Source organism: Crinia signifera, chromosome 4 (assembly GCF_055691185.1).
Source record: "Crinia signifera chromosome 4, ASM5569118v1, whole genome shotgun sequence".
In the NCBI taxonomy this organism is placed as follows: Eukaryota; Metazoa; Chordata; class Amphibia; order Anura; family Myobatrachidae; genus Crinia; species Crinia signifera.
The window spans coordinates 230,617,678-230,637,556 of NC_139220.1; the positions used below are offsets into that span (position 1 = coordinate 230,617,678).

At 40.0% G+C, this 19,879-nt stretch overlaps 1 protein-coding gene across 3 annotated transcripts in view; it reads left to right on the top strand.

The window, feature by feature from the left end:
- The window catches only part of SLC12A1 (solute carrier family 12 member 1), a 151,585-nt gene that overhangs the window by 63,719 nt on the left and 67,987 nt on the right, over nt 1-19,879 (top strand). For 2 of the 3 annotated variants that reach the window (XM_083183918.1, XM_083183920.1), the window contains 6 exons: nt 2,606-2,745; nt 4,886-4,996; nt 11,969-12,080; nt 13,724-13,851; nt 16,761-16,845; nt 19,415-19,566. In XM_083183918.1, the coding sequence (XP_083040044.1) occupies nt 2,606-2,745; nt 4,886-4,996; nt 11,969-12,080; nt 13,724-13,851; nt 16,761-16,845; nt 19,415-19,566 (728 nt within the window). Of the gene's footprint in view, nt 1-428; nt 525-2,605; nt 2,746-4,885; nt 4,997-11,968; nt 12,081-13,723; nt 13,852-16,760; nt 16,846-19,414; nt 19,567-19,879 lie in introns of all 3 variants that reach the window. The other variant, XM_083183921.1, reaches the window with a different exon arrangement.

The window sequence follows — 19,879 nt, forward strand, 5'->3', positions numbered from 1 at the left end:
AAAAAATATTTGCAAAACATTCTGACTTGTGCAACAATGTTCAGCTTTAGAGCTGTACATGTGGATCGGGATTGTCTTTTTGGCAAAGTACATACATAGATAAAGTATGACTGACAGCACCTCTCCCGAGCTGTGCCTGAGCTATCAAGATTTTAATATTATCCTAAATCAATGTATTATATAGTCTCCTAACTTTGTCACTGAGCTACACTCATTAAATTGTTAAAACTGCAATTCTACCTTAAGTAACTTTAGTAAATGTGCCCCAATGAGTCAGAGACTGATACATTGATGGTAAGTGAAGGAACCCGGCACGTTTCAGGAGGTACACAACATCATGCCTGACATTGATGCCTTTGTATGGAGGACTTCAGTGGCCTGTGCTCTCAAATTTGCAGGTAAATTTTAAGTTTCTTTGCTATTTTCAGGTCTTGGAGTGGTTATCATTTCGCTTAGTGTGGTGGTCACCATGCTAACAGGTTTTTCTATGTCCGCTATATGCACCAATGGTATTGTGAGAGGTGGTAAGTGTTTTTTAATGTACCTTTTCAACACAGTGGGTAATAACTGTTTTTCATTTTCCCGTGTCCCATTGGAAGTATTCTCATAATATATTTATAACATGGATTAGTTCAGACATTTTATGCCATGTCCCTTTGGTTTTTCTTATCTCTTGTGCGTATAAAGCATTAAAGAGGAAATACATCTTAAAACTAAGTTTTGCATACTGTATGATATTTCTTCTGTCCTCATTATTTTCACATACATATTTATAATCTTCTTTTGCTTAAAATTGGTAAATTAAGCCTATAAGGGGCAGCCATTTTCCTTGACTTAAGAAAACATGTAGCTTATTAAAGTGGGTCTGAAGCCAATTACTGGACAGTATATTGTAAAGATCATGTGCAGTAAGTTAGCAGTTCCTGAAAGTCCTGTACATAATTACGTACCTGTTCCTGCCTGCTTCTTTCCTTACTGACAGGAACATCCCAATGCCACTGGCATTTTATGCAAATGAGAAGAGAGCTTTCTATTCTGTAGACATTTTAGCTCTTTAAAAAGGAAGTTTGACCTAAGTTGGAGCTTACTTTATCTTCAGGAATAGAAATGAAAAGATCACTACAAATATTTTTGTTTTAAGTTAGCCAAACTTACTATTATACAGTGTTATATTAGCAGCAACGGATATAAATTATTTATTTTACAAGGGTCTCATTTTCCAGACAGCTATCTATAATTTCTGTATTTAAACAGCATAACAAATTTAATGAAGTACTGTATATGAATGAGTTCAGAATTCAAGGAAATTATCTATAGTATATATAATGAGGAGAGTTTGTAACTTCACAGTAAATATAGTGAAACATAACTCTGAATTGTCCCATTAGAAGAAAATGAACATTAGCTTTAAGTAACAGTTTAAATAATGTTCAGGTTCTTGTACAGTACTTCCATTATATTGCTTCTCTCAGATTCAGCTTTCGTACAGTCACAGATTTGATGATCCATATGACTTGCAGTCTGTGTTTGAGCATGCTATATCAAATGATACTTTATATTATTTTCACAACAATGGACAAAGAATGAGGTCACTCACAAAGGAGACTAATAAAGTACAATTTGACCTTAGAGAAAATGATGGGCAAAGAATCACAAAACTTGGCAGGAGAAACTGTACATTTTCCCATTGGCCACACTGTATTTACTCATATTGTCATTTTAATGGGAGAACTTCCTTTGATCATTAGCCATATGGTATAGAGACAAATCGATAAAGTATTTAAGAGTTTCTGTTAGTTGCCAAAGGTAAGTACTGTACACTCTGTTGGCTGCAGTCATTGGCACAAGGTAAGTACAAATACTGTAAGTCTATTACTTCAATAATATTGTTTGCTTTGTAATTATCTAATGACTTCATTTGGACAGCTGCAATGATAGACCTAATGGCAGCTAGCATAATTAAAGATATGTCATATATGAATTAAGTAGAAGAAAGGCGCCCCACCCCCCAATCTCAAGTTCCATGAACAGGAGATTTAGTTTGTCCATATGTATAGGCAATAACAATTACAGTTTATATTGTTCCAGTTGTGAATGCTTAACAGAACCGCAGAATAAACAAAAACATCATAACTAGCTGGCATGCAAGTAACACAATTAATAACTAACATGCATAGATTAGTCATTCCCTGGCATGCTCCATCCTCAGCATAGGAAAGGACTAGCAAGGAGACCTAAAGGGCAATTGCGCCATGGTCTGTAATTGTTTGTAATCATGTCTGGGTAGTGCATAGTCACTGAACACAGAACCTGTCTGTCAGGGTGTCTGTGTTGGGCCTGACTGGCCAATGCTAAATATCAAAGCAAATTTACCATAGGCCTTTATTAGGGCAATAGATCAAAAGCAGTTAACTAAATTAATTCATATAAAACCTTTTAGGTGGTTTCTGAGTCCATCATTGGCACTTGTCACCAAGCTAAAAATTAATAGCATTCTTTGACCTCTGCAATGGAATATATTCTGTTCAGAGAAATTTAGTTAGCCTACCAATTTATTATGCTTTTTGTCTCTGTATTGCTCCATATAATAGTTGTCTATTTTTAGGTGGAGCCTACTATCTTATCTCCAGGAGTCTGGGACCTGAATTTGGTGGCTCTATAGGGCTTATCTTTGCCTTTGCCAATGCTGTTGCAGTTGCTATGTACGTCGTTGGATTCTCAGAAACTGTTGTGGATCTTCTTAAGGTGAATACACTGACCTTCAGAAAATATGATTTAATGTGTTAAGACGCGCTTCTTAACTAGAATTACTGACATTGTTAATCTATACTGGAGATAATAAACAATTGCAGTATATTGTTTTATTACATGTTCTTGAACAGTCTCTTTCAGCTTCTGCATGAAGATTTTCCACTTTTATGGCCTTCTTGACTTGTGTCAATGACGGTACATCTGGTAATCTTTTAAAGCAATTAAAATTAACAGTTCAGATTTTACACATGAAGGGTTTTGTAATAGCATTACTTGCACTCATTTATTTTATTGAGGAACTAGTTAGTCTAAACTAAAATAAACAATTTTCTATTAAAAAATTACATAGAGCTGGTTCCACAAGGAAGACCCTATACACAATACCAACAAACAGTAATGGCAACTACACAAAGGGGGAAACTTACTAAGATGGGAGTCCTGTTTCAGATGGGATGTTGCTATGGGCAACCAATCAGATACGATCTCTTATCTTCCAGAAGTTATTAAATAAATAAGCAACTTCCCATGTGAAATAGAACTCCCATCTTAGTAAATTTCCCCCAAATAATTAATACTGTATGAAAAAAAATATACATTTGTAATAATCTTTTAGAGTATACGTTGTTCCAGACTTTTACTTTTAAGGGCGGTATTCAATACCTGGCCCCATTCTCTGCGCGCTCGACTGCATCTCGGCAGATGGGATTCAATGTCCCACCTGCTGAATGCTGAAAAGGAGGCATGGCCATGAGATATGGCCGTGGATCAGTGAGATACAGCCAGGACCACAACAATCCATGGCCGTTCTCCTCAGAATGGGACCGACTGCTTCTAAAGTCGGGTCTGTTCTGCCGAGATGCCTGTTCAATGTTGTTGGGAAAGATAGCATTGAATAGACACCGCTGTTATTTCCCCCATCAGGGAAATTATTTTGACTGCAAGTTGGTGATACTGTATATAGGGCAAAAAGTAAGATCCTGCAGGTTACTGAAATAGAGGAGATTTTAGTGGTTCAGGAGGTATTCAACAAGTGTCATTTTTTTCAACAAAAATTGTGGATCAGTGAATTACTTGACGATCCATGAATTTTCAGCAAAATTGCGGCTGTTTTCGACCATTTTCTAAGTAATTTTTTGCTGATACAGTTCCAACCTTTAAAAGGGAAATGGCTTTAAAAAAAATGATTTAAAACTGTCTGAAAATGGCTGCAATTGAATACTAAAGTCTGTTTTTTATTTGATTAGCTGAATAAAAATGACTAATTGAATACCCCCTTAAAGTGGTAATTTGTTTTTAAAGACAAGACCAACCTTTGTATTTTGTGGCTATATTGCAGAAACCACTGCTATTTTGCGACCTGCATAATTTTACAATTGGCCCATAGGCACATATCCAATTAGACTTTGGGTTTACTGCCATGAGCTATTTAATTTTATAACATTTTCCCCTCTCCTTAAAGTATCGGGTACTAAGTGGTATCGCATAGATGCCACATAAAATGCAGGAATTCATGAGGTTTCCCGAATGTTAAATCCCAAGGGTGCATTTTTATGCACCCTCTGGTAATTAATGCATGACATTTTGGCAGGTAATAGAATCGAACGGCATCGTCAATTAGTACATTTAGTAATACATGCAGCTAATTGGATATGCCACATATAAATTTGTTGGGTTCATTAAAAAATTCAAATCATACAAGGAGGCTATAGAAGGGGTAATTTGCCTAATTTTATACATGGCCCAGGGTAACTAATAATCTTATTTAATAAATGTTACTGCAACACAAAAATGTAATAAAATTGTAATTAAATTGTTAGTTTCCATTTGTAAAGTGAAAAAAAGTTCCTGAAAGTTTTTACTTTTACTTCTACCACAAAACCCCTAATTGTGGTTGCATAGTGTTTTATTTCCATTTATATCAGGGCTGCACAGCACCATCTGCCATAAGGCTTAGGCAATGACTGGTTCACATGGTGAACTATAGCACAGCATCAGAGGAGAGCAAAGGATGAATATACTTGCCTTAATATATATTGTTTTTGACAGTAATTAGTTTTTCAGCAGTCACAATATCAACATTTTAACATGTAACCAAAATGCACAGCTGATTATTTAGTTTCTTGTTTTCCTGCAGGTCAATGATGCACTCATGATAGACGAAGTAAATGACATTAGGATTGTGGGGACAATAACAGTGATCTTACTGCTTGCTATATCTGTAGCAGGCATGGAGTGGGAAGCTAAGGTAACATAGTGACACACCAGACGCTTGAATACTGTTAATTAATATACCTACCATTTGTCAAACAATATTTTCCATAACCTTTTGCTTGTGACTGGTTAAAATGTAACTTTCTCTGGGTTCCAAACTTGTACTACAATTTACTTTAATAAACCTAGCTGCAGTGTTTTGAATGTGATGCTTCAGAAAATCATAGTTACTGTAAGGTGCCCACACATGGAACGATTTTATGAACAATCCAATCTGTCATCCAATTGCCTTTGAAATCCAGAACACTCCTGGCCAAATGATATTATGCACACACATGGAATGATTGTGTAAGCAATTAGTGGATTTGATGGGTCGTTTAACAACAGCGGATATGTGCATTGCATCTTTATCATGCCCACACACAGACTGTTTTTTACACATAGGTACTGTACAGTAGTTCCAATCGGTTTGAAAATGGCCATATAGTTTAAAAAATCTATCCGTGAGAGGGCAGCTTTTCTGTACTTACTTGCTTAGAACAACCTTTAATGGGAGCTGAAAAATTGTTTTAGAGAAAACAATCAAAAGGTGCATACAAATGGTGAGATTTCACTTTCTATTAGACCGCTATTAGATCTGGGTCTGTGTCTGGAAAGTGATACAGCAAAATACCTACCTTCAGGGCTATTTTTCAGCAGGCTCCAGCAGGAACTGAGGCCCTTATTCTAGTTCACTCTTTCTGACAAAATATTTCTTAGATGGACAAAACCATGTGCACTGCAGGTGAGGCAGGTGTTACTTGTGCAGAGATAATTAGATTTGGGTGCACATGGTTTTGTCCATCTAAGAAATATTTTGTCAGAAAGAGTGAACTAGAATAAGGGTCTCAGTTCCTGCTGTAGCCTGCTGAAAAATAGCCCTGCCTACCATCAAATGTGTTCTACAACCCATAGGAAAAATCCACCACTGGTACCAACCAATCAAGCTAGTACTGCCATTTCACAGGCTTTGATTGAAAAATTACAAGAGTTGATTGGTTGGTACTTTATCTCTCTACATGTTATCTCTCTTTGTGGCTTAGTACATTTGCCACACAGCCTGTAAATTGGCAGTTAGTTGATCGCTGGTTGGTACATTATTTCTCTCCTCTTAGCTTTTACAGGCTCTGATAAACCCTTCCCCCTGGATTATAAGAAAACTATTTAAAAAATGTTTCTTATGTTTTTATGAAATATCAAATGTCTCATTGAAAGTGATTTAATGATACACTTAGTAATTTGAACTTTGCATCGTGATTGGGTTTCTTAGGAGCAGTTACTAATGGATCATAAAACTTTACTTTCTGTAGATGCTTAACTTATACAATTTAGCAATAATACAATGGTCCATCACAGTATGACCCCTTTGTCCTCTGATTTGTAGTTTCCCATGTAAATAACTTTTTTCTTTTTTTACTGAAGAACGAATATTAACATACAATCGTAGAAAGTCGATATAGCAATTGTTACAGTACATACAATAAACAAGGGCAATAAATAAAGTGTAAAACGGACAAATAAGTGGTTGATTTATTTGTTATGATACAGAAAGTATCACACTTAAAATATACTATTTATCATAAAATCCTTAAAGTTCTTAAGCAAATACAATAAGATTAAGAATACTGAATATATTATCTGGCCTGCAAGTGGAGGATCAGGTCAAAAAGGAGGTGCGTTATTTTGTAGGGTTGTTAGATTATACCAAGACGTTAACTGAACAGCTTTTCTGAGACAGTTTTTTGTGGATATTGGTAGAGAGATCTTACATAAGGTAACCAAATTGCAAATAATTTATTTGCTTTTGCATCTTTATTAAGCGACATCTCCAGCCAGTCCATTTGAAAGAGGTATGAAACCCGGGTTAATAATAGTGTGATGGATAGTGTGTTAGACGATATTCATTGTGATAAAATTGTTTTTTGTGTTGCAGCAGCTAATTTTGACATAAATATTCTCTGCCCTGTTGATTGATGAACTGTATTAGGAGTTGGGTATATATCTCATAGTGCCCACTCAGGGGTTGCAGTAAAGGGAATGTCGTATTGTGTCTTTATGTATGTACATACCATATCCCAGAAGGCCTTCACCTCTGGACAGCTCCACGTACAGTGCAATATGCCTGCGTCAAGCGCTTTGCATTTAAAACAGCATGAGTCCGTGGCAGTGCCCATTATCAGCCTTCGTTTTGGTGTGTAATACGCACGATGTAACAGTTTGTATTTCATCTCCATATATGAGGCTGATATCATTGTTCTATTCAGTCGAACAAATGCCGATAATAGGGAAGGCAATGGTACATTAGGTAGGTCAGTAGACCATTTTGCTAAACCAGTATTTAAAGTGTCAGTGGTAGCCAACCCTAGCCCTCGAGAGCTACCAACAGTTCACATTTTCCAGACAACCTAGCTGCTGCACAGCTGCACTCATTAATCACTGACACATTTTAAAAGATCCACAGATGGAGCTAATTACTTCACTTGTGATTCTGTGAGGAGACCTGCAAAACATGCACTGTTGGTAGCTCTCGAGGACTAGGGTTAGCTACCCCAGGTCTAGATCTATGCGTCTCTTAATGTGTAATTATAACAAAGAGGTATTGCATGGTCTATTCTGAGTGTGTTTGATCACAACATCCAGTTCCGCCGATATGTCTGCAGTCAGTATCTGATTAATCTGACTAGTAACATCATTTTTCAATTGGAAACAGAGGGATATTCACACTTTGGTACCTTTCACATAGTTGCTGATATGATAATACTGACTCACATCCCTCATCCATAAAATGGTATAGTAACCCCAAACCCACAGCTTCGCAGTGACCAATCTGCTATTTTGTATTATCTGCTCATTAGTGTAGGTATTATATTGAAGTGAATTGAATAGCGTGCCATGTGTGGACAATCCCAACCGGGAACGTGAAATCCACAATGCCTGGCAAGTCGTGGTTACTAATAAGTTGCCAGTAATCTCAGGGAGGTAGGTTGACGGTCTCATATGTAGAAGGCTAAGTAATGGTATATCAGGGCAGAATGTCTGCTCAATAGCTATGTCAGCATAGTTGTTAGTTGAGTGTATAGAATCAATCACTTAGCGGAAGTTGGCCGCCAACATGTAACTTTTTATACATGGTAGATTAATGCCCCCCAGCGAGACATGCTGTGACAATTTAAACATGGAGATTCTGGGCCAAAAACCATCCCATATAAATCTACTAATTGCCAGATTCATAATACGCAGGTCTGATTCTGTTATTAAAAGAGGGAGCATCTGGATGGCATATAACAATCGGGGGAAGGAGATCATTTTGATCATATGACATCTAAATATGATAAAGGCAGGGATCGCCATGAACGGAAATCTGCTAAAAAATTTTGCTATTAATGATGGGTAGTTGACGAAGTACAAATGTGCTGGGTCAACTGGTATTATAAGACCCAGATATGTCAAAGATCTGCCTGCCCATATAAACGGAAACCCAGTATGCCATCCTAATCTTGTTCCTCTGTGTAATGCCAGGGCTTTAGTCTTTCATTTATTTATCAAGAATCCTGATATTAATTCAAATTCCGATAATGTACGTAAAAAGCCAGGGAATGCTACTTGTGGATTAGTGAAATAGAGTAGAAGATCATCGGCATATGCCGAGACTTTTAACTCAGTCCCTCCGTATTGTATCCCATGCCAATCGAGTTGTGAATGGAATAGCCTAATTAGTGGATCTAAGGCCAAATCAAACAGCAACCTGGGAGAGTGGACAGCCCTGTCTTGTACCACGAACCAGTTTAAAACAGGCGGTATTTAGGAAACAACTTATTTTTATAATATCGCTCTTCAAATAAGTATTTATAACATATTTACACTATTAACACGTTGGACCTGATGTGGAATTGTCCCCAATTGTGCTCTAAATCAGAGATCCAATTTGGATTTGCTATAAAACGGCAAATATCAGCTTTATGCAAAGTGGCAACTATCTTCAGAAACATGCTGGTTGGCAACAGTAGTACAGTATATGCACTGGCTTTATGCATGGCAAATGTCGCAGACACTTTTGCCCATGTCTTAAACCATTTTTTTTGGGTGCAAATGAATTTGATGTTGCAAAGCAAATGTAAAAACAAATAATATCAAGTACAGTTGTGTCCACATACACCAAACTGTGAGGCATCCTGGGGTGCTTCAAATCACTTGCAGAACTGCCTCAGGTTGGTGGTCCAAAACTAATTAAATTTACTTATGGCCAATGAAATAGGCACAATCAGTGCTTGTGGCTTCCAATTATAAAATATGTGGGTAAACCGAATCATGTTCCTCACTACAAAACTGAACCTAAGGATAAAATGTAATCACAACTTATAAAATGTAATTCTTTTTTTCTGAAATTCTCATTAACAAACTTTTGGCATAGGGATGCCGTGAAATATATTCCAATACTGCATGGTGCCATGATTCAAAAAGTTTGGGAACATACACCTATCCTCAAACCACGCCAAATAAACCACTCTATATGCCTTTTACATTTAATAATTTACTCCATTTGCAGCTTTGTTTGCATACTTCAAATGTGATAAAAGCACAAAGTACATTAGTATTAGATTTTGGGTAATCAATATGGATGAGCCATGCCATGCTTCCGGCCACACAGAAAGAAAACTATATTAATGGTAGTGGTAGGTGCATATTTGTACCCTTGATATATTTAAGGCCCATACACACTAGAAAATTATATTTTCGATCAGGCTGGTTGGAATGATAGTATGGAAATTTTTGGGAGCAAATGACAATTGACCATTTGCTCCTAAACATAGAAAACAGACACAAATTGGTCCTACAGACAAATTGGTCAAGTTAAGGCCCATACACACTAGAAGATATGAAAGATGAAAGATATTGGTGAACAATTTCCCTTGAGCTGATCATGAAAGATATTGTGCATCCACACTGAACAATGGTTGCAAACGGCATAAGCAATATTGGCGGATTGACCTGCATGTCTGGAAGATGTTGATATCGTTAACAATGAGCGAGGGGGGGGGGGGGTGGCATTGTTAAAGATATTAGGCATACATACTAGAAGATATTGCCATCAATATCGTTCAGAAGCCCCTTTCTAATCGAGATTGATGCCAATATCTTCTAGTGTGTATGGGCCTTTATGCAGATGACTGCGTTTGACCATTTTCCAACATTTGGAAGAAATTTTCAGATTTTCATTCCAACCAGCCAGATTGGAAAGATAATCTTCTAGTGCGTATGGGCCTTTACATTTAATGCACAATTCTGGTTGGCAGACCTGCAGGCTCATCTTCCTCTCCCGCCGCTCTACCTCCGCCTCCCCCCTCTGTCTATCTCTTCACTGGCTCCCCATTCCTTTCCGAGTTCTCTTTAAACTCCTCACCACCACCTACAAAGCTCTCTCCTCCTCCACCGCTCCTTACCTCTCTTCACTGATCTCTATCCACACTCCCTCCCGTCCTCTTCGCTCCATCGCTGACCGCCGACTGACCTCTCACCTAATCACCTCCTCCCACTCCCGTGTCCAAGACTTCTCTCGCGCTGCCCCCCTGCACTGGAACAACCTCCCGCCACCCATCAGGCTTTCTGATTCCCTTACCTCCTTCAAGCGCTCCCTCAAAACCCACTTTTTTCGACTAGCCTATCCCTCCTCCTAACCTCTTTTGATCCTCTTATCCTGCCTCCGTTCCCCTCCGTTCCTACTTATCCTATTGTTTTTCGTTCGTCCACCCACCTATTTTTAGTATGTTAACTCTTATGAGTAGGGCCCTCCTTCCTCACGTACTCAACCTACCTCTTTACCTCACCTGTGCTCCTGTCCTGTTCTTCCCTTCCTCTACTTCATCTTTAGTCTCCTTGACAATTTTGACACCTACTTCTGAACTGATGCTGATTTTAGTTCTACCAGCTATACCCCCATTTATACTGTATTTTTCAACACACCCTGTACGTTACCTCGTCATTTTTTTTTGTTTGCTATGTACGGCGCTGCGGACACTTTGCGGCGCCCTATAAATAAACGTACTACTACTACTACTATTCAGAAAAGAATGAGTATGACAATCATTTATTTCCACGTGTTTGCCCAAAAATTTTGTTGATATAAAAATCAAAATCCATTATTCACCGCTGATGCACCAATTCACCAATTTACTAAAATTACATTAAGAACTAGTCTTAGATTAGAAATAAACCAGTTTTATATTCTGGGTATGCCAAGTCTGAAAAATAAAATAAAAGGGGTTATGATTTGTGCAGTTATTGCACAGAAATATGACCATTACTGATATTGGGATGTGTTGGGGTAAAAGAGCTAAATTAGGATCAGCTCAGTAATAAAAAACAATGCTGAACTTCCCATTAGTCACATGCCTAGAGGTGGCACATGTTTGGGGGCAGCACTTGGATGCTTTTGATAGTAGTCAGCCTGAATGAGGGCTTATAACTAATCAATTAAAATAATACAATTAGGCACGGGGGGGGGGGGGGGGAACTTCTGTTATTGTCGTGCCTAGCGGCGCCCTCACCCCTAAATCCACCCCTGATAAAAACAATGCCACAGCAGTGAAGTAGTTAAATGAAAATGCTCACCGTGTATTTATTATTATTATTATTATTTTATTGATAAATACAATTATAATAATAGTAATAATAAAAAGGGGCAGAGATTATATATATGCGCCAGATGTTCCAAATACTGTGTTATGTTTCCCCCCAGGTCTGTAAAAAACGGAAGCAAACATATACTGTTATTACTATAAACATCAGATGTAACATGTTCCATTTATTGGCTCATTATAAAATGACAAGAAGGTGTATACGGTTTATATATTATTTTACCGCAGTGAAGTTTTTTACACTGATTTCATAAAAATTCTATAATATCCCTAATTGCAATGTTACATTCCAGACACTAAGAGTACTCATTGATCTCTCTGTTTACATCCAGACTCAAGTTGTGCTGCTGATTATATTGCTCATCGCCATCGCAAATTTTTTTATTGGAACCGTTATTCCAACAACAAAAGAAAAAATGGCACAAGGATTCTTTAATTATGAAGGTATTTTGCTGTAAACTATTTACTATTAACTAAAGGCATATTATGTAGTCTATTGTCTAGAGGCAAATTACATATATCTGGTGTGTTTACTTTGTGGCTGATACTGAGTTGCATGTAGAGTAGAGCGGGCAGCCGCTGAAGCCTATTTTGCTACTTTATGCTGAGGCCAGTATCCGTTCACCTAATGCAGGGAGCCATGCATGCATAGCCAGATGAGGAAGGTAGTGGGGGGGGGGGGGGCGCAGGTGATACTGTGCCCCAAGCCCCCCACCGTCAGTGCCCCCCCGGTCACAGCACAGCAGGGTTGCCAACTTTGAGGGCAGCCAGCTCCAGTAGGAAGTGGCTGTAAAAGGGGTAGGGATATTCAAATACACTAACACGTGGGCCCGCCCATTGCTAGTGCATCAACATGGTCATGCCCCCTACTGTGTAATATCAGTATTACAGGCATTAAACAGTGTGGGGAGGGGCCATAATGATTCAATTTGCTTCATCTGATATGCACTGACACCACCACCACCACCCAACCCCCGCCGAGGGGGGACTCCTGGAGGCTTACGTAAATTTTGGGGGACTTGTCAACCTTTCCGGGGGCCAATCCGGGAGGGTAGGCAAGTCTGGAGCACAGTGACTAACTTTCCTGATTCCTGTCCCAGTGTGCAAGTAGCACAGAGGCTGCTGCTATTGATGCATATGATAGGATAGATTATACAGTAGATTTTATTTACGTCTTTCACAACGAGAAAACTGTATAACTCCTCCTAATTGAAAGACAGTTATTTTACAAACAGCAGCCAAGTATGTTAGTTTAATTCTACACAATCTAAGCTGTCACTGATCTTACGCCAGCAGCTGTAACCTATTATTATTACTGTCTGCAATAGCACCAGGCCATTGCTATGCTCAAGAGATTTGTCAGAAGCTTCCCTTATGCGCATGCACAGTTAGGAAACATCACTCACGCTGCAAATTCACAACGGTGCGCCGAAACTAGAATAAGGTCCTTTATATAATAAGGAAATAGTTGCTTCGCAAACTCTCTACCACCCCTTTGACAACATTTTACATTTTGCACTAGTTGCAATAAAGATTTCAAGGAAATAATCTTTCAAAGGTCATGGGGACCCACGGTAGTTAGTGCTTGCCTTGTACCCATGTTTGTCATATTTGCTAAAATATGCATATTCAATATCAGACCTGATTTATTGCTTCCAGGACTTTTAAAGGCCATTAGAAAATCAAAAATGCTTCACGTCTACATTCTTGCTTATGTGCTCACGTTTATCTCAGGTTGGGTGCATTGTGTATCATAAAAAAAAAAAAAATATTTTTTTATGGGGTTTTTTATTTTTTTTATTTACTAAAGTGAATTTTCACTCAGTGTGGAATCTCATTTCATTATGTATTATGGCAATAAACCCTTCTAAGACAGCAGGAGGATACAAACCATAATCAGTGAACGAACAGTCACAAGCAATAAAATATAGACTCAACTACTTCAGTGTACAAGAAATAAATACTAAAACTACCAGCTAAGGTTTATTGGTAACCTAACTCAGTGTACCTGCTAAATTCTACTGATCACTATCTTTATGAATTGCTCCCAGTTGCAGGTTAATAAAATTATACTCTTTCTTTTACAGCGTCAATATTTGCAGAAAATTTTGGTCCAGACTTCAGGAATGGAGAAGGATTCTTCTCTGTTTTTGCTATTTTCTTCCCAGCAGCTACTGGTATTCTCGCAGGAGCAAATATTTCTGGAGATCTGAAGGTACATTAGATGCAGCTGCGTCAGAAGTCTAGCACTTTTTTTTTTCAATCATTTTATCAAATAACATTATATAAATTCTCCCTAGTATGGACAATGTTCCACATGTTTCATGTCACATCATAAGCCAACCAGTAATTATTATGACTAGGGGGGTTATTCTGATTCACTCGGAAAGGCACAATCACTAACATATGCTCACTTCTCCCCCTTCTGTGTCACCCCTGTCTGTCTAACCCTCCCCTTTAGAATGTAAGCTCTCACGGGCAGGGCCCTCTCTCCTCATGTGCCTTTCTTAGAATATATAAACCTCTGCCACCCTGATAATTGCTTCAGTGTCCTGTCCCCTGATGCAACTATCCATATTAACCATGTTCTTGTCCTAAACTGTCTTGTACTGTAATTTGTTATGTGTGTTTGCTCATAACTATACTCTGTAAAGCGCTGCGGAATTTGTATGCGCTATATAAGAAACTGTTAATAAATAAATAAATAAATATGCCCTGCAGGTGACATGTGCAGAGAGAGTTAGATTTGGGTGGGGTTTGTACTTCAAACTGATATCTATATTGCAGTGTAAAAATAAAGCAGCCAGTATTTACCCTGCACAGAAACAATAAAACACCCAAATCTAACTCTCTCTGCACATGTTACATCAGCCCCACCTGCAGTGCACATGGTTTTGTCCATTAGAGGAAAAAATTTGCTTTACGATCCAGTCTAAATTATGCCCTTTGCTCACTTTCTGAATTCACTAACATTCCTTTCCTCTGATGCTTTCAAATCAACCATATCAACTGTGTGAGTGATTGTGCCTTTCCGAGTGAATCAGAATAACTTCCTATATTTTGTAATTCTGCTGGGGACAAAACACTCCACTTTCTCCACCCATACTCCCATACCTCCCAACTGTCCCGATTATCGCGGGAACATCCCGGTATTTTGGGACATTCCCGCGTCCCTCCCGCCGCCGGCAGTGTCCCGCGGTGGGGGGCAGTTGGGAGTCCCCCCTGTCGTCCGTGAATACACTGAATAGACGTTGTGCGCATGCGCACAGCATCTATTCTTGCAGGCAGAGGGGCTGGGGGATGGCCAGCAGCTCACAGAGCTGCTGGGCATGCCCCCACCGCGGCGAAAAACAGGACGTGGCCTCGCAGCAGCGCCGCACCGATTGTAAACATTGCATTCAGCGCTTGTCACAGTCCGTGCTGGCATCGGGTACACTTACGTGCTTTTTTTAAACAAGCACGGGGATGCCTACAAGGAAAGAAGAGGATGCGATCCACGCCATAGGACCTCGTAAGTATAAAGGGACAGATCAGTGTCATAACAATAGCCCAACAGACCCTGCGGTGAGAGGCGCTGAGTAAGTGAGGATGCCGGGGGTCTGCGGGGCTATTGCTGCACTGCACTGCTGCTGGGATCTTCCTTACCTCTGGGACCCTCAGAAAATGTCCGCCCCTTACAGCAGACACCTTAAAAAATGGTCCTCTGTTCGGGGAATCCATTTTGTGAAAGTAATTTTTCATTAGGAGCCAGTAAGAGTGCCAGGGCCGCAGACAAGTAGATCTGCGGGTTCTGGCCATAGACCTGATGGTGATGGCAAGCAGAGGGGTAAGGCAGGGTTGGGGATGACTGTCTGCCAAAACTTTGGGGTGGGGGCGGCTGCCTGCCAAAACTTTGGGGTGGGGGCTGCCTGACGCAATTCCGAGTGGGTTGGAGCAGATTTTGGAGTTCCGCCACTGGGACAGATTCTTTAGGTCAAGATACTGTAGGTAAGTATCACTATGTATGGGGGTTATGTAATTAAATTTCTACTCTGGTGTGTATGTGTATTTTTATTTGGCTATTGGTTCTGCTGTGGAACGAAGAGTCCCAACATGGCCATTAATGTCCCGCATGCTGGAACTTGTTGTTCTCCAAGTCCCAGTATGTGGGGGAGGCTTGCTTGGACGCATAGTTCCACAGCAGAACCCAACAGTTAATTCTATTATTACACAAATGCCATCAGCCAGGTCCCCTGGGGCACCGGGGACAGCCCTGGGCTTCAGCCTGGGCAGGGTTAATATTGGAGAGGGGGATCTGTTTACTGGGTGGGGTCCCCACTCCCCCAAGGTCCCTGCCTGGGCTGACATGTCAGGGGGTAAATGCTTTGGCCACGGGACCTTATATTATAAATGTCCCCCTGCTGTGGCATTACCCTGCTGTCTGGTTGGGACCTGTGCTGGTTCACAAAATACAGGGGACCCCTATTTGTTTTGTCCCCCCTATTTTGGGAACCAGGACCGGCCATTGAGCCTGGTGCTGGTTTTAAAAATGACAGGGAACCCTGCTCTTTGGCACCCTACTGCGCTGTTTAAAATAATTTATTTATTTTAACAATTTTTTTTACACTGCAGCCTGCACGGATCTGATTGATCCATGCAGGCTTCACCCAAATATGCCTGTAAATTACAAGCCATGTATTACAATACATTTTAATAAATAGTGATTCCTAGTCGTATTCTTTCAATGGCATATGCATTCGTATTCCTGCATATAAATACAAATACGCCTGTCAAAATAATACCAATAGCTATATGACTGCCTAACAATACGCATATTTCAGGCGTATTCGGCTTAGTAAATCTCCTCTAATGTGTCTAGAATGCACCATGTGATGATATGTCTATATCTGTGGGACTGAGGGGCAGATTTATTAAGCTCAGTGAAGTGATAAAGTGTCTGGTTTTTCTTACTGGCCAATCAGCTCCTAACTGTGAAGTTACAGGCTTGGTTTGAAAAATGACAGATTGGAGCTGATTGACCGGTGATAAAATCCACCGGTGATAAAGTACTTTATTTACGTCCCACACACTGTGAGTGACCTGCATTTCTTGGATCCATCTATAGTAACATTTGTTATTTTTCAGGATCCTCAAGGAGCAATTCCTAAGGGTACCATGCTAGCCATCTTGGTCACAACTATTGCTTACCTTGCGGTCGCTATTTGTGCAGGTGAGTATAATTTGCCATGTGTTGCGTTAGAATGCAACACTGTTCCGGATGTTAGGTCCACAAAGTCTAGGTCAACAGTCAGTAAGCTATTGAAAGAGTCATGGACATAACTGGCCCCATAGCAACATATTGAAGTCGACCCTATCCAAATGCTTCTTAAGAGACCTATCTCAGCAGTAGTTATTCATTCTATGCTGACAATAGTGACCTAGTTAATAGTATGACCTATAGCAGCGCCCTAGTTTATGTTATAAACCATTGTAGGGATGCCACTACACATTATGCCACAATGTATTCACATTTCACATTATGAAATAGTGTCCTCAGTTCAAATTATGCCACATTACAGTGGCCCAATTCATGTTATGTGAGGATATATTGCCTCCATTTCATATTGTGCCACTTAAATGTGGCACATGTAGTTCTTATCGTATAACATTATATCGCCCTTCGCAAGACAACAAGCAGATCAGATTCTGCCACTTTATAGTGGTCTCCAGTTCAAATTATGCCACTTTACAGATGCCCCCTTACCATTATAACACCCACTACACACTCCTCTAACTGAAAATGTACAGACCCTGGTTGGGATGCCCTAAAGGAAAAATGCAGTAAAAACCCTGTTATTGGGTTTTTACCGTATTTTGGGATGCAGGAAACCCGCACGCCGGGTTTTCACTGTGGGGGGTATCCCCAGCAAAAGCTGTCGATCCCCCATAGAAGCCTATGGGCTTCTTACCGTGACCCCCGCCGCCCCGCACGGACCCCCGCCAACCCCCCCTCACCCCTCAACAATGACATCCTCCTCCCTAGCCCCTACATCCCCTTTCGGGCGCAGGGAGGAGGAGGTGGAGCCCACCCCGCCACAGGAGCTAGCAGCCGGGTAGGAGGGGGAGGAGCCGCCGGGGACCCACTCACCCTCCGCCGGCTGCTTTGCAAATGGCAGCTCTTATGGCAAGAGCTGCCCGTTGCCATACTAAATACTAAACAAATTAGTATTGTTGCAGTAGCAGGCGGAGGGGGGCGGTAACTGGCGGCAGAGGATATTGCATTCAGCCCCCAATGTCTTAGCAGTCAGATCTGGGAAATAGCATGCAACTTTTTAACCCGGATCCAGAACCCTTAAACCTATGGACCCTATAACAATAGCATCCCCTGCATCACTATAGTTACACCCATGAAAAAGAGTCTATTACCCAAACTGTAGTTAGATCAGGCCACAAAAAGACAATTCTACAGTTCAGGGGTCATTCACACCCATCCAGTCCAGCATCTGAAAAATGCATTACAGGTACAATTAGTTCCTGTTTATGGACTTTACTCTGTATGTCATGTTTAAAAAAGTGTATACTTTTATACAATAATACAATACAGCCTCTTCCTCGTGTGATGACGCAATCTACTAATACAATTTGGGGAAAGTGCAGTGTATCAAATACACATGAAAAATGTATAGGTTTCATGTGTTTTGTGATATAGTTTGAAATGGACATAGGCCCTTATTCAGATCTGATCGCAGTACAAATGTGTTCTCAAAATGGGCAAAACCATGTGCACTGCAGGTGGGGTAGATGTAACATGCATAGAGAGAGTTAGATTTGGGTGAGTTATTTTGTTTCTGTGCAGAGTAAATACTGGCTTACATTATTTTTACACTGCAAATTAGATTTCAGTTTCAACACACCCCACCCAAATGTAACTCTCTCTGCACATGTAACATCTGCCCCACCTGCAGTGCACATGGTTTTGCCCATTTTGAGAATAAATTTGTACTGCGATCAGATTTGAATAAGGGCCTAGTCACTACTTTGACTGGTTTAACACTCTGTATATGGGTATGCGGTCATTAGGTCCAAAGTAAAAATGTCGACAAGAGTTTTCAATGAATTTTTTTTTTAAACTGACTTGTTCATACTTTACCATCCCAGTGGGCATAGAGGGAAGAATTAAATAGTGCGCTGAGCGCACGTTGTTCATATGGACCTGTGTCGACATAGACACACAAAAACCATGAAAACCTCATGTTGACTTTTTCCCATGCCGACCTTTTGACCATAACCTTTTGACCTTTTTTATGTGTCGACCTTTTGACTGTCAAACAATAGCGGTTGACCTTTTGACTGCTGATCTAGACACTGTCAACCTAATGTACCCCTATATACCCCTGTATATATAGACAGCCTAAATGGAAAAAGAGTATTCCTGCAGCAGCCATTTTTTAATGCCTTGCACATGCGCAGTAGAGAGTCCCGAGGAACAAGACAGTGTCTGCTTTGAGTTGTAAAGGTGCCCATACACGGTGCAATTGCCGAATGCTGTGAGATGTGCGCTCCCGCACACATCTCATCGCACAGCTCAAAAACTATGTGCAGCACACAATTTTTAAATACAGTAGATCGCATCACATACAAATCGCATTCGATGTGATCTAGTCCAAAACGCATACAATAATAGTACCGTGTATGGGCACCTTAACAAGGATGGCTTATTTTTTTTTTCAATAAAATGTTATTTTGCTACAAAGGAAGCAAAAGCCATATAATAATATAGGCCCCATTTTTGTCTACAGCTGCATGCGTAGTGCGTGATGCCACAGGAAACTTGAATGACACCATCACTTCTTTCGTACAATGCAACGGCTCAGCTGCCTGCAACCTGGGATACAACTTCTCCATATGTGAGATTGAGAAATGTAAATATGGGCTGATGAATAACTTTCAAGTGAGTATTGATCACTGGGAGCTGCATCTGCAATGGACATTTATTAGGCATAAAACATAATGGAGCATTTTATAGTGTATTTTTGCTATTGGTAATAACTTTCTGTTTAGCTTCACGATTGAGTGTGTTTGTTAATATAATTCATAGTAAAAACAGTTTAGATTAATGTGCTCAATAACAGATTATACTTTATGCATTATTTTAAATGTAACGTCTTCGTTGCCACTGAGATAACAGTGGGCCTGATTCAGTCCTGATGGCACAGCTGCAAATTCGCATATTGGGTGATTATCGATTATCGATACACTGCGCG